Source organism: Pleurodeles waltl, chromosome 1_2, assembly GCF_031143425.1.
Source record: "Pleurodeles waltl isolate 20211129_DDA chromosome 1_2, aPleWal1.hap1.20221129, whole genome shotgun sequence".
Classification (NCBI taxonomy): domain Eukaryota; kingdom Metazoa; phylum Chordata; class Amphibia; order Caudata; family Salamandridae; genus Pleurodeles; species Pleurodeles waltl.
This window is the reverse complement of record NC_090437.1, coordinates 1,284,852,820-1,284,878,689: the sequence shown is the minus strand read 5'-3', so window position 1 is coordinate 1,284,878,689 and position 25,870 is coordinate 1,284,852,820. Positions and strand designations below refer to the sequence as shown.

At 47.2% G+C, this 25,870-nt stretch overlaps 1 protein-coding gene across 1 annotated transcript in view; it reads left to right on the top strand.

The window, feature by feature from the left end:
* The window catches only part of DNAAF9 (dynein axonemal assembly factor 9), a 597,478-nt gene that overhangs the window by 287,243 nt on the left and 284,365 nt on the right, over positions 1 to 25,870 (top strand). Inside the window, exons 20-22 of the mRNA XM_069205040.1 lie at positions 17,141 to 17,228; positions 18,417 to 18,520; positions 24,571 to 24,717. Coding sequence (XP_069061141.1) covers positions 17,141 to 17,228; positions 18,417 to 18,520; positions 24,571 to 24,717 — 339 coding nt within the window. The remainder of the gene's footprint in view (positions 1 to 17,140; positions 17,229 to 18,416; positions 18,521 to 24,570; positions 24,718 to 25,870) is intronic.

The following is a 25,870-nucleotide window of genomic DNA, read 5'->3' as shown; positions in this document are numbered from 1 at the left end:
ATGGTCATGCGGGAATAGTAGGATCAGTGTAGGATTTGCAGTTGAGATTAGGCAAAATCACGTTTTTATAGCAATCTTTCTGAAGGCACCCGTGGCCTCCTCCTATTCACTATCTGCAAAATCTCCCACCTCAACTTCCCATTTGGTCTTCATATTGTTGAGTGTCTGGGTGATTGTTAATTAGTTTCTTGTAAATAAGTGAGATAATCCCTTTGGGCAGTGGTTATGTCAGGATGTGGTCTTCTAGGGGTGAAAAGCCTTTGATTTGGGTATGTTCAGGTATGTGTGTCAGAAGTGCATGCTGAAGTTGAATGCATTTAAATGACTCTGTACTTACTTACTCATATTGTGCTTGCATGTTGGGTGCCCTGTAGATTCCCTACCTGCTTCAGGATGTCACTGGACCATAGGGGAGTAATTTATGTCGGATTCCCCTTCCACCCCAAATAGGCGGTTCCTTCCCTCTATGTTTGCATCGTGTGTGCAGTAGCAGGAGGTTTGCAGACCTGTAGAGTACCCCCTGATAGCCCTCCTGTCCCAATGTCATTCTTCCAGCCGAAATTTAAAATCATCCCACGCGGCAAATGCCCAGTTGTTGATTATCGCCAGTTGCGTTGCCCAGTAGTATATCCTAATGTCTGGAAAGCCAGTCCCCCATTGTAAATTCCAAGCATGAGTTTTTGAAGAGCTATGCAGGTGGGCTGGTATCCAAAAGTAGAAAACGGAGCAAAGTCTCTGTTCCGCTGAAGAATTCCTTGGGTACTCTGTATGGGGTGTTCTGAAGCACATAAATCATCCTTGATAATGCCATCATATTAAACATTGCCACTCTGCGCAGTAGGGAGAGTGACAACTTTTTCTCCTATGTCGCACATCTGCAGCAAAGCTGCCCAGTATAGAGGCCAGGTCTTTTCTTTTTCTTTTTTTTGTGGGTAAAAAGAGGTGTGGCTCAGCCATGACATAGATCCCCACATATTTAACTCCATCGTTGCACATGGGCATAGAAATGTCCCTTTGCAGGATGGATATGGGGCCCATGATCAAATGCTTGAGGGATGTGTGCCAGTTAAGTGTGTATCCTGAGTATTATCCAAAAATTCAGAGGGTCTGGGTATCGTCAGGGGAACAGGGGGTTTGTGACATAGAATAAGATTTTGTCTGCGTACAAAGATATACTCTCTTCCCAGGTCTCCCCCCAGTGTATACCTCGCACAAGGAGGTCTTGCCTGACCCAAGCCTCCAAGGGCTCCAGGGCAAATATCAGTGGGTCTGTCGGGCAGCCCTGCCTCATCCCCTGCGTAAGACAAATTTACAGGACAGAGCCCCATTCACTCTAACATGGGCCATGGGGTCTCTATATCGGAGAAGTATCCAGCTGATGAACTGGGGCCCAAATCCCATCCTTTCTAACACACCAAACATGAAGTTCCACTCTAGATTATCGAAGGCCATTGAGGCGTCCGTGGGTAACACGATTATGGATATTGTCTCATCCCTCAACCCTGTCTGCAACCCATAAAGTCTTCAGATTTCAAGTCTCGTCCCCCTGTTTGACATGAAGCCTGATTAGTCCGGATGTACAACCGAGGTGGTCACTTGCCGGAGGGGGTTGGCTAGCAATTTGGCTAAGATTTTTATCTCCATTTTGAGGAGGGATATGGGCTGATAGAAGCTACACCTGTCTAGGGGTTTTCATGCCTTGTGGATCACCACTATCGTGGTCTGCCTCTGATTTTCCTGGAGTTGCATGGATTTGGCTTCCAACCACATCTTAAGTGGGAGTTCTAGCTTTATTTCCAGGCGCTTGTAGAGCTCAGTGCGAAGGCCATTGGGCCCAGTTGCCTTCCTGGAGCTAAGGGAGCTCAGAGCCTTGCCTTTTTCCCTAGAGTGTATGTCCATGTTCAGGAGCTGTCTATGTTCTGCAGTGATTTTAATGTTGTTTAAGAATACCTTAATGTCAGATGGTGTACAGTGTGTCTTGGCAGAGTAGAGGTTCTCATAATAACCTGCAAACCCTTCAGCTTCTCCTTCTGAGTCCAGTCTTATCTCCCCCCTCAGTGGTGATTTGCAAGACCCAACTACGGGCTCGACCTTGTTTTTCCAGCCAAGCTAGTAGCTTACCAGCTTTGTTGCCCACTTCGATTTGTCTCAGGGTCAATATATGGCATGCCTTCACATGGTCTTCAGCTAGATCCCTGAACTTTTTCTGCTGGAGTCTTAGGGAATGTACCCCCCACCCTCTTTTGTGCTTGCCTCTGTAAGGCTGTGATCTCTGCCTCTAGGGTTCTGAGTTTTTCTTGCTTGGCTTTTTTCCCCCCGGAAAGCAGGAAGTACGCTTGGCCCCAGATCACTGTTTTGTGTGCTTCCCAGAGTGTTAACTGTGAGCTGACCAATCCTTCATTTGTCTCAAAATATGACAAAGTTGCCTGTTCAAACTTTTTTACCAGAGTCTTACCTGTGAGGTACCAGGTACTAATGGCTCTGGGTATGCTTGATCTGTTTGAGTGTAACTAAATTTCCGGCTAGACTGGTGAGTGGTCTGATATTCCCCTAGTTAAGCGACGAATATCAGCAACCCTGGTCATGTTGGTAGCTTGTGTAAATATGTAGTCTAGCCTGGAGAAGCTGCAGTGTGCTCCTGACAATCAATCAAAGAAATTTGTAGAGCGCGCTACTCACCCGTGAGGGTCTCAAGGCCGGGGAGGGGGGGGGGGGCGTGCCAGGGAGGGTCACTGGTCGAACAGCCAAGTCTTGAGGTTCTTTCTGAAGATCAGTAGGTCTTTGGTTTTGCGAAGCTCGGTGGGGAGGGAGTTCCAGGTTTTGGGGGCGAGGTAGGAGAAAGACCTGCTTCCTGTGGTGGTGTGCTGGATGCGGGGGACTGTGGCTAGGGCGAGGTCAGCTGATCGGAGGTTGCGTGTGGGAGTGTGGAAGTTTACTCTTTCATTGAGGTAGGTTGGGCCAGTGTTGTGGAGGGATTTGTGTGCGTGGATGAGGATCTTGAATGTGATTCTCTTGTCTATGGGGAGCCAGTGTAGGGATTTGAGGTGTGGTGAGATTCGTTTGTGTCGGGGGAGGCCAAGGACGAGGCACGTTGCTGTGTTCTGGATTCTTTGGAGTTTGAGTGTGGTGCCGGCGTAGAGGGCGTTGCCGTAGTCCAGTCTGCTGCTGATGAGTGCGTGGGTGACTCTTTCTGGTCCCTGGGGGGATCCATTTGAAGGATTTTTTTAGGGTGCGCAGTGTGTGGAAGCAGGAGGAGGTTAGAGCATTTATTTGCTGTGTCATGGAGAGGGCGGGGTCGAGGATGATGCCGAGGTTGCGTGCGTTGGTGCGGGGCTTAGGGCGGTGGGCCACCAGGAGGCGTCCCATGTGGTTTTGTTGGGGCCGAAGATGATGACTTCGGTTTTGTTTGAGTTGAGCTTGAGATGGTTAGTGGTCATCCAGTTGGCGGTGTTTAGGAGAGCGGCGTGTAGGTTGGTTTTGGCGGTGGTGGGGTTGCGGGTGAGGGAGAGGATGAGTTGGGTGTCATCTGCATATGAGAGGATGGTGATTCCGTGTGCTCGGAGAATGTTGGCTAGGGGGATCATGTAGATGTTGAAGAGTGTGGGGCTGAGGAAAGTGTATTGGTGTTCCTCCGGGTGTCAGAGGTGCCAGGTGTCTGCTGGCCCTAGTGTTGTAGCAAAGGAGGCTAGGGTAGAGTCCCTATGGGTGGACTGAACTTGAGAGTATTTACCCATGTCCTCTGACATGAGTGCATTGAAATTCCCTCTCATGAGCAAAAGACCTTCTGACAGTTGGAGCAAGAGGCTCCTCAGCCCTGGGATTGTGAGCCGCTGGTGTCTTTGTGGGATATATACAGAGCATAGATTAATGTCCCACGTGCCTGATGGGGCTACATATTTCCATGGGGATCAGCCCTGGTTTTGTGTGGCGTAATTGGGACAGAGTTTTTGAGGAGGATTCCTACCCCTCTAGAGTCCAAGGTGTAGCCTGCGTGTGCAGTCATTGTGTAACCACATCTTGACTTGGCTTTGCAGAAGTTACCCAGGAGGGGAGTCTCCTGGAGTAGCACAATGTCAGGGCTGAGTCGCTTGAGGTATTGGAGTATCATGCCCCATATTATCCTGTCCCTCAGCCCGTTTACACTCAGTGATGGGACTTTCAAATGGGTGTGGGCGCTATGGGTCATGGCGGTTCACTCACAGGCGAGTTCAGTAGCATGTGAGGGTTGTCCGGTGTGCTTTCCCAGTTTATTTGTGGTGCTGCCATTGGTTGCTATGGGTTTGTCTGGGTTTGTCTCGCATCCCCCATGCCTGGCAAGAACTGCCCTTCTGTCCATCATCAGGTGCCAGCCTTCCCAAACTGCTTAAGGGGAGTTGAAGTGACATGTTTTCCCTTCAGCGAGCAAGCGTAGTTTGGCTTGGAAGAGCATCATGTATTTGAGCTCCTTGTCGTGGAGGGCTTTCTTTACTTTGATGAAACTGCGCCACAGATTTCAAAGTCTCTAGGATCTGCCATGAGATGCTCCTCGGATGCAATTAATGCTGGGGGAGGGCTGGGAAGACCACACCCAGAGCAGTCTTTTGTGACCACGGGCCTCCTCCTACGGCCCTCTCTCAGGCCGGGTCTGATGCCGCTTCCTCCGTACACACTGGCTGCCTCACTCAGTTGTCGGCCCCAGGAAGATCGCCCCGCTGGCGGGGAGGCCCCGAACCCATCTCCTCCCCCAGGGACCATCCTGCTCACAGCTCCTGGGCCACGGGTCTCATCAGAAAGATTTGTGTGCCTTCCGTCTGCTGCTTCTGGTGTGCTAGTTACTGCTCAGCAACTTTGAGCCGTGGCCTCCTGCGTTGTAGTTTGTCGGTGCTTCTCAATTGTGGACTTGCTGGAGGTCATGAGTGATTAGTCCACTCCTTTCCTCAGATCGAAAAGCATTATGAGTGGGGGCGAGAGTGGATTGAGGGCAGATTGTCGGATGAGATTGCACAGTGCCAGGAGCCTCGCTGGGTTGTGGCCACCATGTTAGGCTGCTGGCCATGCTGCCCGCTTCCGGAAATTTTATAGCAGTTCTTCTGTGCGTCAACAGGTGGCATTGTGCAGCGCTGTGCCAATGACGTTCCAATGCAGAAGTGATGTGTAGTCGCATATTAGCGCTACCCAAGCATGCTAACCCCAGTTTATTTTTTTCTGCGCCTTCAGATGCAGTCTGGAGGTTCTCCCTTGCCTTTGTCCTAGGTTGTTAAACAATTTTTTACCACTGTGCACGGCAATGTCACCCTCTAAAATAACAGGGCTTAAACTGTGCAGGGACTGTCGCAAGCAGATGTCTGAGAAGGACCCTTACAAAGTCTGTGTGGTGCTTGGGGTCGAATCACGACTCCAAGGCCTGTGGGGACTTCTTCCAGATGAACTTGAAGGCCTTACAGGACTGCAAGGCAAATGTGTCACTAGACAAATAATGCATTCTATTACGAGTCAAAAGGAATGTTCCCCTTCCGAAGTCGTTCCCTGCAGCAGATAACTGTCGAAGAAAAAGCACAAGAAATCCAACCCGAAATCTGCCTTTCTGGCCAATTTCGCTCTCCAGGTGCCGTCATGCCTCCTGACCTCTCTCCCATATTTATCTAAGCTGATTAAAAGTCTGGTCCTGATGCACCCTAAATTTCCTGCCACAAAGGAAAGCACATCTTTCACTGTGATTATGCGATGAGCGGCTGAGGTTTTTGATTTACAATTGCCAACCCTGGAAGTGCAAACTAATTTACTCACTGAAGGCTAACAGAACCACTATGAGCATTTAATGAGTCCCTTCAGACACTTTTGTGGGCACTTGGTCCAAGTCACCATTGCTGTGCACCTGGTGAAGCCTGCCTTCTTTACACAACACCCAGTGCCAAAGAGACTATGGTACAGGCATCCACCAGCAAAGTCAATCCTGATGCCTTTTCCACCAGTTCACTTGATTGTGAATCCAAATGTATAGATTCATTTGGCAAAATGTTTTTTCCTCTGTAAGCTAGCTGTGTACTTGACTGCTACTTACATGCCCCTTTAGACTGGGCATTTTACTGGCTGTTCTGGGCGACCTTCGAGTGTCCCTTGCTCAAGACATTCAGAACGGCCACGATGCTGCAAAATTTGTAGCCATTTCTGGGCTGCATACAACTTTTTGTTCAATTTTTGTTTGGGACACTCCATGGGTACCAGTGTGGCTGTACAGCACTGCACCTAGTTGGGTTCTATGGGCTTCTCTGAGGATGTCTAGGGACCCTTAATGGACATGCTTTTTGACGTGTGTCATCTTTTCAACAACAAAGCAGACTGGGCCTTAGATTGTTTCAAAGAAAACAAAGCCACGGCACATTCTCTGGACCTTTCTGCTCCCACTAAGCAGTTCCATCAGCAGTTTCACCCTCTCCATGACTGCTGTAGATTCTTCCCTTTCTGCCAGTACCAGACCTGCCCCTCCAGCCTAGCAGGCCTTTCAATGCTTTTGAAGCAGAGGCTGCAGTTCTCAGAGACAAGAAGTACAGTAAGGGCAACATGCAGCTCAGGCTCCACTCCATCTCCAGCAGGTGCAGCCATAAAACCACTTTAGTGTGTCCTTGCTGACACAGTCACTCTATGAAAGGCAGGATCTGAAATTTCCTCAAAAGATGTCAAGCGATGACCACAGTCAAACGGACCCTCCAACTTGTCTTTTGGGTTATGCCATTCCTTTAGTTTCTACCCCTCTGCACCTTCCACTGCCATCAGGAAGACTGGTGGAGGATCATCTGTCCATCTTATGGCAGGAAGTACAGGGCCTTTTGAACAAAGGGGTCATAGAGCGTGTCCCATGCTTGGAATTGGAACTGGGTATTACTCCTGCTTCTTTCTTATGTGGAATAAGGATAGATGCCTTTGTTCTATTCTAGCTCTTCACTCAATCAAAGGACATTTTGTCAGCTCCAGTCATGTCAGCCCTAGACCCTGGAGACTGGATGGTAATTTGGAACCTGCAGGAGGCTTCCCGACCTGCAGGCAGTATCTGCAATTCATAGTGGGTTCAGGAACATTGTCAATTTGCAGTGCTGTCCTTAGGTCTCACCAGTGCTCCTCAAGTATTAATGAAAGTGTTGGTGGTTGTAGCAGAATACGTGGTGGTAGCAGAATACCAGGGGAGGACAGGGATACCTTTCCTTCTCCGCCTTGACGACTGACTACTAAAGGCAGGCGCACCGCAGGCAGTCATCAACCACTGCTAGACGATGGTGAACCTTCTAACATTGTTGTGGTTCACTATCATAGTGCTGCAGTTCCTCTTGACTCCTTTGCTCCAGTTAATTGGAGAAATTCTGGATATAGTAAGTGTTTGTGCCTTTTCCCCTAGAGCAGAGAGCCAAGAGATTCGGCTATAATACAGATGTTTCGCCCTTGGCCTGGATCTCAGCAAAGGTGACTCTGAGGCCCTTGGTAGCCAAGCACACTAGGTGGCACATGTTGGCTCTGTTGGGGGACTTCTAATCCCAATTTGCACAACATCATGGAAATCTACTGGATTGTTTCAAGATTTCTGAGGAAACTGCAAAAGGTCTACAGTGGGGGCTATTGGACCGCATCCCTTCTCCATACCCCACCCAGAGCTGACTGTGATCACTGCTGGGTTGAGGAGGGCATTTGGGAGAGGTGAAGATCAGAGGCCGCTAGTCTATGGCGACAGTTCAACTCCACGTCAGTTTGTTTGAGTTAAGTGCCATTCGCTTGAGGCCTTCCACCCACCTTCCAATGAAGAATGGTGCAGGTGTTTATGGACAACACCACTGCCATGAGATACAGCAACAAACAGGACAGATTGGGGTCCTGGACGCTTTTCCAAGAGGCCTTGCACATCTGGAAATGGCTGGACCGCCCAGTGATTGCTCTAGTGGTGAACCATCTGGTGAGATCCTTAAACTCCAGGCAAAATCAGCCACTGGTGCCTAGTGGATCACTAATAGCATCTGCAACTAAAGTGGCACAGGACGTCTTCCAGCTATTAGGCAAACAATGGCTCAATATTTTCACAACCTCAGAGAATGCTCAATGTCAGCAGTTCTTTCTCAGAATGCTTCCATTTAGAGTGAAGATAAGGATTCCTCCATGCCTTTTTTTTCTACTGCACCCAGATTCCGATGAAGATCAGGAACAACGGGCCCATGTATTTCTAGTGGCGATCAATAGAGCCTAGAGAGTGTGGCACATGGAACTCCTGGGTATGAGCATCTGTCCTCCGTCAAACTTCCCTTTCAGGGAAATCTTCTGTTGCAGCAGCAGGGCTTGCTTGCACAATTTGCATTTCCATGCTTGGAGATTGAATAGCAACACTTAACTACCTTCTACCCTGGGGTTGTTGATGTAATTTTGGAAGAAAGAGGACACTCCACAAAATCAGTATACACCAGCTGTTGAGACAAATTTGTAGTTTGAAGCGGCACCTTACAAATTTACCCATTACATGCAAAATTGTCAGAAGGTTTGTTTGATCTGTCTCTAACCCAGCAAGGACTTCCTTTGGGCACTTTTAGGGGTTCTTATTGGTTCTTTCGGCATTTTCGTGGTTGTCAGATCAAACTACTTTATTCAAATCACCTGTTGGGATGAGAGTTTTTAACATTTTGCAACATTTGTTGCCACCCAAACCCTTTGTGATGCTTCATTGGGAATTGAACTCATCTACTTGATGTACCACTGCACAGTTGTCCTTTGAGACTGCTGACCTTCAAGGCAGTCTTTCCAGTCACCATAACATCAGCTAGACATGTGAGAGCTTCATGCTCTTTCTTTCAATCCACCATGTACCACCTTCTTCCCAGATAAGTCTGATAAGTTGGTTTTAAGGACCTGAACTTCATTTCCACTGAAAGTGTGGACTTCTTTATTGCCAGGCAGTCTGTCACCCTCCCAGCATTCTTTTCTCCACTTCATCCCTTTAAGGAGGATGAGATACTCCATTGTTTGAACCCTAAAAGAGCATTGTTTCCTTATTGATCGTACCAAGGCCCATTGTGTGGACGATCAGCTTTTTGTAAGGTTTTCCGGAGCATCGAAGAGTAAAGCAGTCCAAAAACGGGCCATCTTGCATTAAATTGTTCTCTAATTAGAGTGCCTACTCCCTGGCAAAAAGTCAGCTCCCAGAAGGTTTGTGGGCTCATTCCACCAAGGCTGAAGCTGCTTTCACCTTCCCGGAATCTTTGTCAGACATCTCCAGGCAAAATCAGCCACTGGTGCCTAGTGGATCACTAATAGCATCTGCACATGGGTTCGGTACACAAGTTCACAAAGCACTTTTCCTTCCATAGTCGGGTCAGTTGAGAGGGACATTTTACCCACTTGATCCTGTGGATCGGAGCCATTTCACAAACCTGTTTGACAACAAGGTTTGTGAAATGGCTCAGATCCATCAACAACAAGGAGAGAAATCTACGGTTAGAAGTATCCATCAGATAAACAAGTCACATACCTTGAGTAATGATCTTTCTGGAGGTTACTCCATCTAACCGCAGTTTCCGCACTGACTCTCCCACATCTCCGCTTTGTGAGCTAAATTCCTTTCCATCTGAAAATACCCCAGATCTAGAGACTTGAATACCGGTCATGCCAACCTGGTGATGGACTACATCTGAAGACCGCGGACAGCCTACAAAGCAACTGACGTCCGTGTACATGGGAAACGTGTATATGCAACTTCACTTATCACTTCCGGAGTGGAACAATTTGTCCTCAAGCTGCACAACGCCACCTGTTGGTGTGCGGACAAACTGATTTAAAAGTTTTTTGATCCAGTCTGAAACCCGCTGAATATTCACAAGGTGAAGGTAAGTTAACTTGTTCTTATTTCTGTTTTCATTCCTGTCTGAATGTAACATTTATGGCCAGCAAGACCATTAGAGTGCAAAGTTGTTGAAGATTTTGGCTTGAACCTATTTTTCTTTTGCAATAATAGTTGTTAAAGCCACCTGCCCCATAACACTGTTGTGATGCAGCTGTATCAGTAGTCTCAGTAAGAATCAAGTTAGTATCTGAAGGTGTTTAGTTATTGTGTAAATGTGATATGCTTTATCTTCATTCCCCCGGCCATTAGAGGACCTAAGGTTTTACCTAACAGTGATGTACCATCATTGTCTATGATTATTAGTGCTAACATCCTTTGTTAGTTTTGGCTAATGCATGAGGAATCATGCATGCTGAATTGACAACACTGTTTGCCCAAAAAGTACTTTGAAGTTTGGTTAACCCCTTCACTGCCAGTCCTTTTCCCCTCCTGTGCCGAGCCTTTTTTGTCTATTTGGGGCAGTTCGCGCTTAGGCCCTTAACTTTTTGTCCACATAAGCTACCCACGCCAAATTTGCGTACTTTTTTCCCAACATCCTAGGGATTCTAGAGGTACCTAGGCTTTGTGGGTTCTCCTGAAGGAGACTAAAATTAGCTAAAATAAAGTGAACATTTCGCAAGCTTGTTATTTTTTTTTCCCCCCTGGAAATGGCATCAACAGAGGGTTTGCGATGCTAAAATAACCAGCTTTCAGGAACAGGCAGACTTAAATCAGAAAACCCAATTTTTCAACACAATTTAGGCATTTTACTGGGACATACCCCATTTTTACTACTTTTTGTTCTTTCAGCCTCCTTCCAGTTAGTGACTGAAATGGGTGTAAAACCAATGCTGGATCCCAGACAGCTAAACATTTCTGAAAAGTAGACAAAATTCTGAATTCAGAAAGGGGTAATTTGTGTAGATCCTACAAGGTTTCCTACAGAAAAAAACAGCTGAAATAAAAACATCTTGAAATTGGGGTAAAAAAAACAGCCATTTTTCTCCACGTTTTGCTCCGTACCTTTTTCCTGCGATGTCAGATTTTTCAAAGCAATATACCGTTACATCTGCTGGACTCTTCTGGTTGTGGGGTGTAAGAAAATGCCTCCTTGGCATGGTTACCCCCTGACTTTTTGCCTTTTGTTGATGCCAGTTATAATTAAAAAGTGTGCTGGGACCCTGCTAACCAGTCCCCAGCAGCAGTGTTCTTTCCCTAAACTGTAACTTTGTTCCCACAATTAGCACAGTCCTGGCACACAGATAAGTCCCTTGTAAATGGTACCACTAGTACCAAGGGCCCTGATGCCAGGGAAGGTCTTTAAGGGCTGCAGCATGTCTTATGCCACCCTGGGGACTCCTCACTCAGCACATGCACACTGCCTCACAGCGTGTGTGTGCTGGTGGGGAGAAAATGACCCCCTCAGAGTGCCATGCCCACCTCACACTGCCTGTGGCATATGTAAGTCACCCCTCTAGCAGGCCTTACAGCCCTAAGGCAGGGTGCACTATACCACAGGTGAGGGCATATGTACATGAGCACTATGCCCCTACAGTGTCTAAGCAAAATCTTAGACATTGTAAGTGCAGGGTAGCCATAAAGAGTATATGGTCTGGGAGTTTGTCAAACACGAACTCCACAGTTCCATAATGGCTACACTGAAATCTGGAAAGTTTGGTATCAAACTTCCCACACTGGCATCAGTGTGCATTTATTGTGCTGAGATTTATTGTAAAATGCACCCAGAGAGAATCTTAGATATGCCTCCTGAATACCAGTCCGAATCCTAGTGCTAGGCTGACCAGTTTCTGGCCTCATGGGGAGAGGGCCTTTGTCACTCTGTGGCCAGGAACAAAGCCTGTACTGTACAGGGGGGGTGCTTCTCACCTCCCCCTGCAGGCACTATACCTCCTGGCGGTGAGCCTCAAAGGCTCATGCCTTGTGTTACAGCACCCCAGGGCATCCTAGCTAGGAGAGGATAGTGAGAAAAACAAGGAGTCACACACCAGTCAGGACAGCCCCTAAGGTGTCCTGAGCTGAGGTGACCCCTGCCTTTAGAAATTCTCCATCTTGAGTTTGGAGGATACCCCCAATAGGATTAGGGATGTGCCCCCCTCCCCTCAGGGAGGAGTTACAAAGAGGGTGTAGCCACACTGCAGGACAGTAGCCATTGGCTATTGCCCTCCTGACCTAAACACCCCCCTCAGTTTAGTATTTAGGGGCGACCCCGAACCTAGGAAATCAGATTGCTGCCTACACAAAGAAGAAGGACTGCTGACCAGAAAGCCCTGCAGAGACGACGGAGACGACAACTGACTTGGCCATAGCCCTACCGGCCTGTCTCCAGACTCAAAGAACCTGCACAGCGATGCAGCCGACAGGGACCTCTCGAAGGACCAAGAAACTCTCCAACAGTGGCACTGTTCACCTACAGAAACATTTTTGCAACTTTTAAACAACTTCTAAAGAATTCACTCTTCCCGCTGGAAGCGTGAGACTTCACCCTCTGCAACCAACGCCCCCGGCTCGAGCTTCAGAGAACCAGCACTGCAGAGAGGACTCCCAGGTGACTGCGACCTTGTGAGTAACCGGAGACAACCCCACCCCCACAGCAATGCCTGCTGAGAGGATCCAGAGGCTCCCCCTGACCGCAACTGCCTGGAACTAAGAACCCAACGCCTGGATCTAGCACTGCACCCGCAGCCCTTAGGCCCGAAAGGAACCAACCTCCAGTGCAGGAGTGACCATCAGGCGGCCCTCTGCCTAGCCCAGTTGGTGGCTGTCCCGAGAAGCCCCCCTGTGCCCTGGCTGCATTGCCTAAGTGACCCACGGGTCCCTCCAGTGCTTTGAATAGCAAACCCGACACCAACTTTGCACTCTGCACCAGGCTGCCCTTGTGCCGTTGAGGGTGTGTTTTGTGTGCCTGTTTGTGTCCTCCTTCAATGCTCTACAAACCCCCCCTGGTCTGCTCCCCGAGGACGCAGATACTTACCTGCCAGCAGACCAGAACCGGAACACCCCTGTTCTCCATAGGCACCTCTGTGTTTTGGGCCCTCCTTTGACCTCTGCACCTGACCGGCCCTGTGTTGCTGGTGCAGTGACTTTGGGGTTGCCTTGAACCCCCAACGGTGAGCCGCCTATGCCCAGGATACTGAACTTGTAAGTGCTTTATTGGCTGGTGTGACCTGGGGCATTGTAACACAAAGCCTGAGCCTTTGAGGCTCACTGCCAGGTGTTCCAGTTCCTGCAGGGGGAGGTGTTAAGCACTTCCACCCAGTGCAGGCATTGTTTCTGGCCTCAGAAAGCACAACAGTGGCAGGCTGGCACAGACCAGTCAGTCCTGCAATGAAGGATTGGGTAAAATACAGGGGACATCTCTAAGATGCCCTCTGTGTGCATTTTGTAATAGATACAACACTGGCATCAGTATGGGTTTAGTATTCTCAGAAGTTTGATATCAAACTTCCCAGTATTCAATGTAGCCATTATGGAGCTGTGGAGTTAGTTTGACAAACTCCCAGACCATATACTTAATATGGCCACACTGTACTTACAATGTCTAAGAATAGACTTCGACACTGCAGGGGCATATTGCTCATGCAGCTATGCCCTCACTTGTGGTATAGTGCACCCTGCCTTAGGGCTGTAAGGCTTGCTAGATGGGTGACTTACCTATGCCACAGGCAGTATTTTGTGTGCATGGCATTCTGAGGGGGATGCCATGTCGACTTTGCCTTTTTCTCCCCACCAACACACACAATCTGCAATGGCAATGGCAGTGTTCATATGTTAGGTGAGGGGTCCCTTAGGGTGGCACAACACATGCTGCAGCCCTTAGGGACCTTCCATGGTCACAGGGCCCTTGGTACCACTGGTATCTTTTACAAGGGACTTATCTGTGTGCCAGTGGTGTGGCAATTGTGGAAACAATGGTACAAAGTTAGTGAAAGAACACTGGTGCTGGGGCCTGGTTAGCAGGGTCCCAGCACTCTTCTCAGTCAAGACAGCATCAATATCAGGGAAAAAGTGGGGGGTAACAGCAACAGGGAGCCATTTTCCTCCATGCCCCAAAACACTATCTGGACACAACAAAATGATCAAATACAAAACTACCTGCTTTTGCAGGGGTGCACCTGCGTTTTTGGTCCTGGGCTCAGCAGCCATCTAGGGAAACCCACCAAACCCAGACATTTCTGAAAACTAGACACCCGAGGGAGTCCAGGGAGGTGTGACTTGTGTAGATCCCCCAATGTTTTCTTGCCCAGAATCCTCAGCAAACCTCAATTTTAGCTAAAAAAAATACATTTTGTGTGGGATAACCGCACCAGGACAAATTTCCTACCACCCAACGTTCCCCTCAGTCTCCCGGTAAAAATGATACCTCACTTGTGTAGGTGGGCCAAGTGCCTGTGACAGGGAAGAGCCAAAAACATGTTGAAATTGAGGGGGAACCAAAGCGGGTCCAAAAGGGCAGTTTGAAAAAAAACATTTTTAGGCTGACAAGTGAGGCAGAATTTTTATTGGTATAGATGAGACAATGTTGGGTGGTAGGAATTTTGTGGATTCCTGCAGATTCCGGAAGGTTCCAATTCAAAAATGTGGATAAAATGTGTGATTTCCAGCAAAGTTGGAGGTTTGCAGGGCATTGTGGGTAAGAAAATGGTGCAGGTGCATGTGAAGCACACTACCCTGGAATCACCCAAATGTTTCGTTTTCAGATGTGTCGAGGTCTTGTGGATTTTTCTACATGGCAGCGTCCCAAAGTCCACTAAGTGCTGCCCGCACCATTCCAAGTGGGACGATTTTGAGAGTTAGCCAAGGCCCAAATGTAAAACCAAAATAATCAACTGACCTCTTGCTTGCCGTGGGATAAGATGTTTTAGTGTGTGGGGGGGAGAGCTGAAAGGCTGTTACCCCTTCAGTTGTGGTGGGGGGTATAAGGGCATAACCAGGCCCATATTGTTTGGTAGCCACCACCCCACTATTTTATTTTTTTATTCCCTGGCATCTAGTAGACTTTCTGCCCCTCCCCCACCCCGGGTGTGTATCGGGGGTAATTGCTCCATCTGCCCACTGGTGGGGAGAATAACTTGGGCCCCATTTATTTGGGGTGTGCCATACCCCCACTCTCTTATTTTGGAAAAAACAAAAACAAATCTTCCCTGGTCTCCGGTGGGGTTTCTGCCCCACTTGGGGGCAGATGGGCCTTCCAAAAATAGGCCGATCTGCCCCCAAAGGGGGGCAGATATGGCCAACAGTAATGTGCCCCCATGGGGAGCGACCCTTGCCAAGGGGCTGCCCTCCCAAACAAAACACACACATACACATACACACCAATCCCTGGTGTCTAGTGGTTTCTGCCCCCCTTGGGGGCAGATTGGCCTAACAAAAATGGCCCAATCTGCCCTCCAAGGGGGGCAGAAACTGTCTAAATACAATTTGCCCCCCAGGGGAGCGACCCTTGCCTAAGGGGTTGCTCTCCATACATAAAAACATAAAGTAAATTAAAAAAACATATATCCCTGGTGTCTAGAGGTTTCTGCCCCCCCTGGGGACAGATTGGCCTAATTATATTAGGCTGATCTGCCTCCAGAATAGGCAGAAAAGGCCTAAAAATATTTTGCCCACCCCCGGGGAGCAGCCCTTGCCCAAGGGGCCACTCCCCTTATGTGTCAGTATTTAAAAAAAAAAAAAAAAAAAACATTCCCTGGTGTCTACTGGTTCTTCCCCCTCCTGGGGGGCAGATCGTCCTAATATAATTAGATCCACCGACCTCGTGAATCAGGGACTCAGTGGGACGTCCAGTCCACCCCCGCCCCATCCTCTGCCTCAAACCCTTCCTAGTCCATTGGGACATTTTACGCACCCTCACATCCCTCACACGAGGAAGAGAGACTCAACCGTCTGGATCCAAAAAGAGCGTTGTCGTTCCAGCTAGATCATACCAAAGATTTCCGGGTGGACGATCAACTCTTTGTGGGACATGTGGGTGCGGAGAAATGGAAGGCGGTGCAGAAGAGGACCATCTCAAGATGGGTAGTCCTCTGCATCAAGATGTGCTACGCTTTGGCAAAAAAGCAACCCTCATGAGGGTTTGCGAGCTCATTCGACCAGGGCAACTGCTGCTACCACAGCGTTAGCACGCGGAGTTCCAGTCCTGGATATCTGTCGGGCCACAACGTGGGCGTCCTTACACACGTTCACCAAGCACTACTGCTTGGGCAGTCAGAGCCGCAGGGATGGCTATTTTAGCCATTCAGTACTGCAGAACCTTTTGGTGTGATCTTAGTTCGCAGGCCACCACGGGATGGTATTGCTTGGGTATCTATTCAAAGGTAAGGAATCTGCAACTAGAAGTCTCTATGAGATGTACTAGTTACTTTCCTTCAGTAACGATATATCTGGTAGAGACATATTCTATTTGCAGATTGTTTACCGATCAGCCCATCCTACCCGCTCTGCGACCTGATTTCTAGGGTCAGGTACTTGGTGTACTATTCTCAGTGTTCTTCATGTCTCTGCGTTACTGACGTGGAAAGTCGTGAAAAGAAACTGACGGTAGCGATCCGGGGTGGCACCTATATACGACTGCGACGTCATCACGGCGACTACGACGCCTGTGGAGTCGACCGACGCCACCTAAAGGCGCGCAGGGGTAGTGCTTGAAGAAAAAATCTCCAGATCCAGTCCGACACCTGGGGAAATTCAAAGGTAAGGAATCTGCAACTAGACTCTCTCTACCAGATATATTGTTATCGAAGGTAAGTAACTTGTACTTCTTGGATCCGCATCTGGCTTTGGGCATATTCACAAATCATGCTGCTTACAAAGAGCCTAGTTGGAGAATACAAGAACCCCTTAATACCAAATACATTTATTACACAAAATTATTTTTTGGATGGAGCCAAATTACATTAGTAAATTGGTGGTGCCAGTGTAAGTGTGATACTTCACTATTTTGAACTGATATCTTTCTGTAAAAAAATTAAAATGATGGATTTAAGAACTTGAATTACTGGTTACATTGGCCTTCATATACATATATATATATATATATATATAGATAGATAGATAGATAGATAGATAGATAGATAGATAGATAGATAGATATATATATAGATATATATAGATATATATATATATAATATGGAAGCTGTGTTCTCTGCACATCAGCATAAGTCAATACGAGATCTCATGTACTGGAGCCAGATATTTCTATGTAGTGCATGTTTTATATTGCTGTCTGTTCATTTATTGTTGAATTTTTATGAAGATTTTACACTTCATGTAAAATTTTACTTTTGTTTAAAGGATGAAGAATCTTTCCTTGGCACTTTTATTACTGGAAACCATGATGCATACATATGTTCCAGCAATTTACAAGCTAGGCCTGAGGAAGGTGAGCTTTTGGCAGTACAACTACCTTTGTAAATGACAGAGATATAGGGGCCAATACATTGTTTTTAAATAGATGAAGTTAATAATATGTGACATGAAAAAAACAATAATGTTCATGGTGGAATAGACCATGTAAGGAGGTAAGTAATTTGATTAATCTTCAAAATGTGGTAAGTTACTGTTTTATTTATATTAATGTCTACTTATGTTTCTTCAAAGCTACCAAATTAGTCTTTCACCAAAACATTGAAAAATGATTGTTCAATGGTTGGTTCAGTATGATAATAATGTTTTGTCCTTTGGAGTGGAAGGCATTAGGCCAGAAAGAAAGGAATGGAGTAGAAGAAACAGCAGAAAAAGGGGACAATATATATATATATTTTTGGTGGGGGGGGGGTGTGAGGGCTCAAGTTACCATTTTAGCTCTTTGAAACAAGATAACCATTGATTCTCAACTCCTTGTATTTGTTCTGGCACTGTATTCCACAATATTGATGCTTGAAATGGATGGGTTTTTGCCTTTCTGTCTCTAGATCTTGGGATGATAATTGCTTGTGGGCTTGAGCTCTAAGATAACTTCTTGGTAATTTGTGCAGAGATCTTTGCTATAAAGATGCTACATCCAGCTCCCAGATGGCCGTGTTGATTATACAAACAATGATGACGTCTTTGCAGGTCTGGGCTTTCAACCACTGGGCGTACTTGGGTCATTAGGACAATTGAATACATGGGACTAGACTTACAATCAGTGTAACTGCTCTATTTTGGTCAGTTATCATACTTTGTGGTACCCTAACATTCAGGCCAAAATAAGATTCTTTAGTTGTTTTGCAAAGATAAAGTTGAAATTTATAGGAGCTTACCAACAGATGGGTGTGAGGGTTAAAGGGTACTGTAAAATTCACAGATTTTGCTACCTTCTCCGTTTAGGATAGAAATATATACAGACAGGTCAAGGGAAGTTTGGAAATCCAGGAGTTGTCCAAATCACCAGCACCTCTGTTTTAGGTTCAGTAAAGTGATGCTTCTATATCGGCACCTGACCCTGAACATTTAGATGTTCGAATTTGTTATTTCATCTGAATTGTTATTTTTATTGGTGTTTATTTAAAATAATTATTATTTATATATAGAAAAGGAGGAGGTGGTGCCTTTCAAACCAAATTAATTAATGTGTCTTTATTTGAAGGTAAATTATATTTCTGTACTGATGGGCTCCTGTTTCTTCATCCATACTATGGAAGCATTACTATTTCAAAGACTCAAATGCATTCCATCAAGTTCTACGATGGGGTAGGTATATTAACAGCACTGAGTTCTTTATTTGTTCAGATTTATGTTGACCCCGTGTTAATCCCTTCATTTTTTAGTTGCTTTCCCTATTTTGAGGAACAGGAAGCTGTTCCATTCAATGCTGTTAAAAATATTTGGTCAGCATCTTTTATATGTGACATTCCTTGGGCCTAACTACTTCCACTTCTTTGTGTGCTCTGTGCACAAAATTCAATCTGCTTGTTTTCTGTTACCTGTTAAGAATTATAATTCACTATTGTCCTGTTTGCTTCTTTAGTTAAGATTCCTTTCCTCAGCTTGGGTGCTCTTTGCATCTGATAGAGACTTCTAGCTGCAGAATCCTTACCTTAGAATTTCCTGGCGTCATCTTGGAATCTGGAACTTATGCTGAGCAATACCCTTGCGCGTGCCATCGGGTAGCATTGTTAGGATCCATGTGGCGTCTTTGGAGCCGTTTGTGACGTCAAGGTCGCTTGTATGGGCACCACATAGGTGAGCATAAGTCAGTTCTTTTCCTTTCACACCGGTTAGCGCAGATCCGGAATCGAGCTACCCACTGCCTTTTTTGACAGGCCTTTTTCGACCTGTTTGTCAAAGATTTTTTCTAGTCTGTGTAAGATGTCATCTAGGCACACGGGGCTCAGACCGTGCGGCGCCTTCCAACTCGTCATGTCAGTGACGGACCCCCATAAGGTATGTCTTTGGTGTCTGGACCGATACCACAACTCAGTCGTGTTCCGACTGTCAGGCCATGGCTCCGAAAGCTTTGAGGGAGAGAGGTCCCTGAAGCTCATGGTGATCCGGCAGTCGACGTCTGTCGGCGTGACTCCACGGAGGTCGCGGTCGAGGAGGTAGTCGCGGGACTGCTCCAGGAGCCCCAAGTCCTCTTCATCTCACTCGAGATCCTCCAGGCACTGGGGGAAGAAGCACAAAAAGAAGTCGGCCAAGCGGACTTCGACTTCACCTTGTCCGTCTGCTGGCGAGTTGGGAATGTGGACGTTCCGAGGACGGTTCTGCAGAGCCGATTCCAGGGCTGACTTTGAGCCTCCCCCCCTTTCCGGGAGCTGGGACGACCCCCGCTCAACTCAAGGAATTTTACAAAGCCATGTGCCTTGTATTTGAGCGGGCTGCCCCTCTGGTGTGCCTTAGAGGCCCGCTGGGTCAGCAGAGGTCCCATCTGGTTCCATGCTGGCATCTTCAGCCTCAGCGCCGATGGGGTCTCTTGGATCCAATATCAGATCCGGAACAACACAGAGTACACACAGCCGTCCTCTCTGCCTCTTCCGTTGCCGTTCCTGATGTCAATGCTCCCCGCGCCACCAGCACCCACCGGTGGTGTGAGCCCCATTCTCATACCTGATTCCGATGCCGACGGCTCCATCAGGGGCCAGATTAATGCCTGAGTCTTATTATGATCAACCAGGCATAGGTGAGGAATGAGAGGTGTCTCAGGAGCCTCTTGACTATGGATTGGCGCATATGGACTGGTATGAGGAGCTAGGGGAAGCCAGTAGACACCGCTCGAGATACTGACATGCTTCCACCTCCTACCGGGGCTACGGCGGAGGGAGCATCTTATGCTATGGTGGTGCGTAGGGCAGCTGAGGTCTTGGACCTAGGTTGCCGGTCAGGACTAATCTCCTGACAGAGGTGCTTCAGTCAGGGGTTTTCACATCGGAACCAATGTCACCCTTTAACAAAGCCCTCACGGATGTCCTTCAGATGACCAAGCACAGGGGCTCCTGTAAATAGGACAGTTGGCCGCCTCCATCGCCCAGCTCCAAATGATCCTAGCTTCCGTACCCAAACCCCCACCCTGGAGAGCTTGGTGTTCCAAGGCTCCATTTCTGATGGTGCCTTCCCTTCTGCTTCTCCGGATAGGGAATCCAAGAGGCTAGACCGACTTGGGAAGAAAAAGTTTTCTTCCTCCAGCTTGGCATCGAGTTCCGTAAACACCTCATGCCTATTGGACCTTTTTTCCCCATACTGTATGGGATACGGTTGCACAGGTGCTGCCTCAAGTCCTGGACGGCGTGCAAGACACTCTCTCACAAGCAGTCAAAGATGGGAGAGATCCAGACAAGTTTACAATCGGGAGTGGTATGGACCCAACTGACTCACTGGGGGAGAGGTATTTTGTTGACGATGGCCCTTTGTTGCCACGCCTGGTTTAGTACATCTGGCTTTTTGGGGGATGTCCAGCCAAACTTAATGAACGTGCCCTTCGATGGGTCCTGCCTTTTTGATGGGAAGGCAGACTCAGCAATGGAGCGTTTCAAGGATTTTTAAAGCCAGGTCCTTTGGCCTCTCAGCGACCCCTTGCAAACAGTCTGTCTATCGCCCCTTTCGAGGCTTCGAGTTGTCCACCACCCAGCCTCCCTCCTCCATAGCGTCCAGGTCCTCCTAGTGTGATTATGCACGACCACATGCATCCTCCGGTTGAAAGGAGGATTCGATTTCATCTTCCTCACTGGCGGTCCATAACATAGTACAAATGGGTCTTGCAGATCATACGGAAGGGCTATTCCCTCCCCTTCCGGTCTTTCCCTCCCTCTATGACGTCATTAAATGGCACCGCGAGGATGTTACGTTTCTCTTGGCCAAGGGAGTCGTAGAAGGGATCCTGATGTCAGAAGTAGGCAATGGTTGTTATTCAGCCTACTTTCTGATTCCCAAAAAGAACAAGGGTCTTAGCCCTATTCTAGATTTGTGGGACGTCTATCTCTTCCTCAAAAAGGAGAAATTCAAGATGCTCACTCTGGCTCAGGTCTTGTCTCCTCTAGACCAAGGAGATTGGATGGTAGCGTTGGGCTTACAAGATGCACATTTTCACATCCCCATCCTGTCTGCCCACAGGCGCTACTTGCGGTTCAAGGTAGGCCACAAGTATTTTCAGTTTACTGTGCTCCCTTTCGGCCTCACCAGTGGCCCTTGGGTGTTCACTAAAGTGATGGCGGTGGTAGCGGCTCAGTTGTGCAGGTAAAGGGTTTGTCTTTCCCCTGCCTCGACGACTGGCTGTTGAAGGCTCCTTTGCCCCAGGCTGTCGTCACCCACCTTCAGACTATGGCGACCCTCCTGCATTCACTGGGGTTCACTATAAACATGCAGAATGCACACCTGACTCCCTCTCAGAAGCTCCCTTTCATCGGAGCTGTTCTGGACACATTGCAGTTTCGGGCTTATCCTCCAGAGCAGCGAGTCTAGGATATTCAGGTTATGATACTGATGTTTTGTCCTCTATCCGGGATTTCGGTGAGACAGACTCTGAGGCTGATGGGCCTCATGACCTCTTGCATCCTGTTAGTCAAATATACCAGCTGGCATATGAGGGCTCTGCAATGGGACCTGAAGTTTCAATGGGCACAGCATCAGGGGAATCTCACCGACACTGTTCCGATCTGGTAGGGAACTGCAAAAGATCTGCAGTGGTGTTTAGTGAACTGTAGTTGGGTCCGAGGCAGACTCCTTTCCCCTCCCAACCAGATCTCATAGTAGTGACAGATGTTTCACCTCTGGGATGGGACGGCCATCTGGGACAGATGGAGATCAGAGGCCTCCTGGTCTCTGGTGGAATCCGGACCCCATATCAACTAATTGGAGCTCCGGGCGATCCGACTGGCATTGAAAGGATTTCTTCCTGTGGTAAAAGGTAAGATGATGCAGGTGTTCACGGACAACACCACCGCAATGTGGTACTGCAACAAACAGGGCGGTGTGGGGTCATGAACCCTTTGTCAAGAGGCCCAGCGTCTCTGGACATGGCTGGAACAGTAGGGCATAACGCTTGTGGCTCAACACCTGGCAGGTTCTCTGAACGCCAGGGCAGACTAACTCAGCCGTCAATGCCTTGTGGATCACGAGTGGTGTCTCAATCCAAGGTGGCACAAGAACTCTTTCTGCAGTGGCGAGAGCCTTAGTTAGATCTGTTCACCTCTGCAGAGAACGCGCAATGTCAGCAGTATTGGGCGTTGGAGTTTCTATGGCGGCAATTGTTCGGCAATGCCTTTCGTCACGAGTAGAGTTTAGGCCTCCTGTATGCCTTTCCGCCCATACCACTTTTTACAAAGACTGTATGTGATATTGCTTTCATTCAAAGTTCCTAAAGTATCTAAGTGAAGTACCTTACAATTACATTGTTTACTGTAAATCGTGAACCTGTGGTTCTTAAAATAAACTAAGAAAATATATTTTTCAATATAAAAACCTATCGGCCTGGATTAAGTCTTTGAGTGTGTGTTCCTCATTTATTGCCTGTGTATGTACAACAAATGCTTAACACTACCCTCTGATAAGCCTACTGCTCGACCACACTACCACAAAATAGAGCATTAGAATTATCTACTTTTGCCACTATCTAACCTCTAAGGGGAACCCTTGGACTCTGTGCACACTATTTCTTAATTGGGAAATAGTGTATACAGAGCCAACTTCCTACATTATTGCTCCAATTCAAAGTTCCTTACTTACCTGTGTGGAGTACCTTTCATTTTATGTATATACTTCAAATCTTGAATCTTGTGGTTCTAAAATAAACTAAGAAAATATGTTTTTCTATATAAAAACTATTGGCCTGGAGTTAAGTCTTTGAGTGTGTTTTCCTCATTTATTGCCTGTGTGTGTACAACAAGTGCTTAACACAACCCTCTGATAAGCCTACTGCTCGACCACACTGCCACAAAATAGAGCATTAGAATTATCTAATTTTGCCACTATCAACCTCTAAGGGAACCCTTGGACTCTGTGCACACTATCTCTCACTTTGAGATAGTATATACCGAGCCAACTTCCTACAGCCAGTAATTAGACTTCAAAGGCACCACAGCCTAGTCGGGACTACCCCTTTAGGAGGCCCCACAGGAGCGCATCACACCTCTGCTCCAGGTGCCCTCGCCTCTCCTTGACTAACAACTGGGAGACAACTAGGGGCCACAGTTGAGTCAGTGGGTATGCCAGTCTCCCAGCAGCAAGTCTGGTGGCAGCCTCGTGCAGCCTGGGGATTCGCAAAGACGTCTGCCCCAGCACCAGCCAACCCCCAGACAGGAGCATGAGCCTGAGGCTTCTCAGGAGATGGGGTGTGATCAGCTGGCACAAGGCAGCCAGGACTCCGAATAAGGCGACCGCCAGTGGCATGTGATGACTGGTCCAATGGCAGCAGTGCTCACCAGGTCTCCGGTTGTGCAGTAGCCTTCATCCCACGTGGAGTCGGCATGTTGGGTCAGAGCCTTGGAGCAGCGCAATCAGGCGGGCCAGAGAAACATCAACAGGCGTCTGCATGGTGGTGTCCTGCAGGTTAGGTCAGGGGTCACCTTGGGTTAGCTTTGCTGAGTTGAGGGGTGTCCTCATGGTCATCAGATGACAGTGGATGAAGGAGGGTTCCGGAGCTCTCTTAGAGTGTGAACTCCCTTTGATGCCCCAAGCCACGCCTCTGATCTAATTTTTTTTAATGCAGCCAGAGTTTTACAAAGTCACCAGGGCTGCTTTAGAAATAGAAGTTTTCTGTTAAAAAAAAATACCAATGAGAGCTGGTGTTGGTCCCCCATACCACTGCATACTCCCTCTAAAGATGCACTCCTATTCACAAAGCGGAAGGGGTGCAAAGGGAACCTTTTCTCTTGAGAATCATCTACAACCCCCAACTTGGCAGTCAATTTCTGGTCAGTGGTTTACCATCAGAACTGGGTTGTAAACTATTGATTCAGCCGGGCCCGAATTGCTATTTGGAAGGGATGCCCAAAACATTCTCCTTGCAAAAAGGGATTCAGAAACCATTTCTGAACTCATTTAGTGATTTAAAAAAAAAAGGGTTCCAAGTCAATTAATCAATTTAGTTCACCAGAAAAACTGTAAAAGACCTGATGATTTACTGAATCAGATGGTTATGGACCGGCAAACAACTTTGTACATTAGGCCCATAATTTCCTGCTTGTGTGTGTTGCTCACTAGCATGTAAAAGAATGAGAAGAGGACTAGTGCTGAGCCTTGTGTTTTCTCATAATTGCAGTGTATATATTTTGCCAGTAAATCATATTGTTTGTTTTTATCTTTTATAGGATTCTGCTGGTGTTGTTGCTGCTCTTTTCATAGACTTTAAAGACTGTCTTCTGGCTCATTTACCCGTTGAGTTCCATACCACAAACAACTTGCTAATGATTGCCCTGTTTCCAAAAACAAAGGGCTTCACAGCTTTTTACACCCAGGTAATAGCAATTTTCTATATTTCTGCAAACGTGCTGCAGTAATAGAAATGAATGTCTTCTTTGTCCATGATGTGATTGTTTTATTGGGTAAAATAATTCTGTTTTTCTCAAAGTGTCCTAACATCACTTAAGCATGTATGTGAGGCATACTGTGTTTTTGTCAAGCATTCTTAATCAGAGCTTCTTCCAAGACTGGGGGGGTTCAGAAGTACCATACTTCTTTGCCATGCATGTCCATGACTCTATTTCTGAGCAGTGATAGGAGAGGTGAGCATGCAAGACCTGCAGTGCTTATTGCCAAGGAGTGCATATATCGGTAAAATAAATGTTCACAATATTTTCATGTTAGAGATGGTTGTTTCTAGGGGTGTCATCTTTTTCTCAGGGCGTGTACTGTCAAGTTGATGCAGAATCCAGAGGAATGGTCTTGTCTCCTGGAGTCTCTTGGCTAATGTAGGTCTCTCATTCCTGGTTCTGTAAGTTTCCTTCTTCTAGACAAGAAGGTCTGTGTCAAAGCACCAGGGCTGAAGCATACTCAGTGCTTTGTTTATTAGAGAAGATATTGATCTGGAGGTGGAGTCATAGCAAAAACCCTCAAAACTTCTCCAAAGGAAAATTCGAGAGAGAGCTATCGCTATATTTTTTAACCAAGGCACAGTCATAATGGATGGACCCAAAACCTAATGCTTTTTTCTTGGAGGTCTAGTCCCTCAGTGTTCTTATGTTGGAGGGGTCCATGATTCCTAACGATTAGAACAGCACATGAAACCACTGTATATAGTTTAAAATTACCAGTTAAACCCATGTATGACATTTAGCATGGTTTTTAAATTAGAACACTTAGGGCAGTGCAGCATCGGAAACTGTTAGGTGTATTGTCTGTTTTCAACACCCAAAACCTTTTTCTCAGCCCTGTTGATGGATGCCAGGATCATGAAGGGCTAGTGAATCTAGAAAAGCCTGAAACTATAAAACTCTTGATGTTTTTTCCTACAGCTACTATCAAGCTTAATAAATGGTCTTCTTTGGTGATAAAGCACAGATTGAAGGAAGTCTTGCACCGTCCTCTTCTTTATACGTCATGCAAAAGACCCTGGTGGTGTTGTGTCTTAATCTATTTTCTAAGGCTTTGCTTCGCTAAACCTAAGAGAAA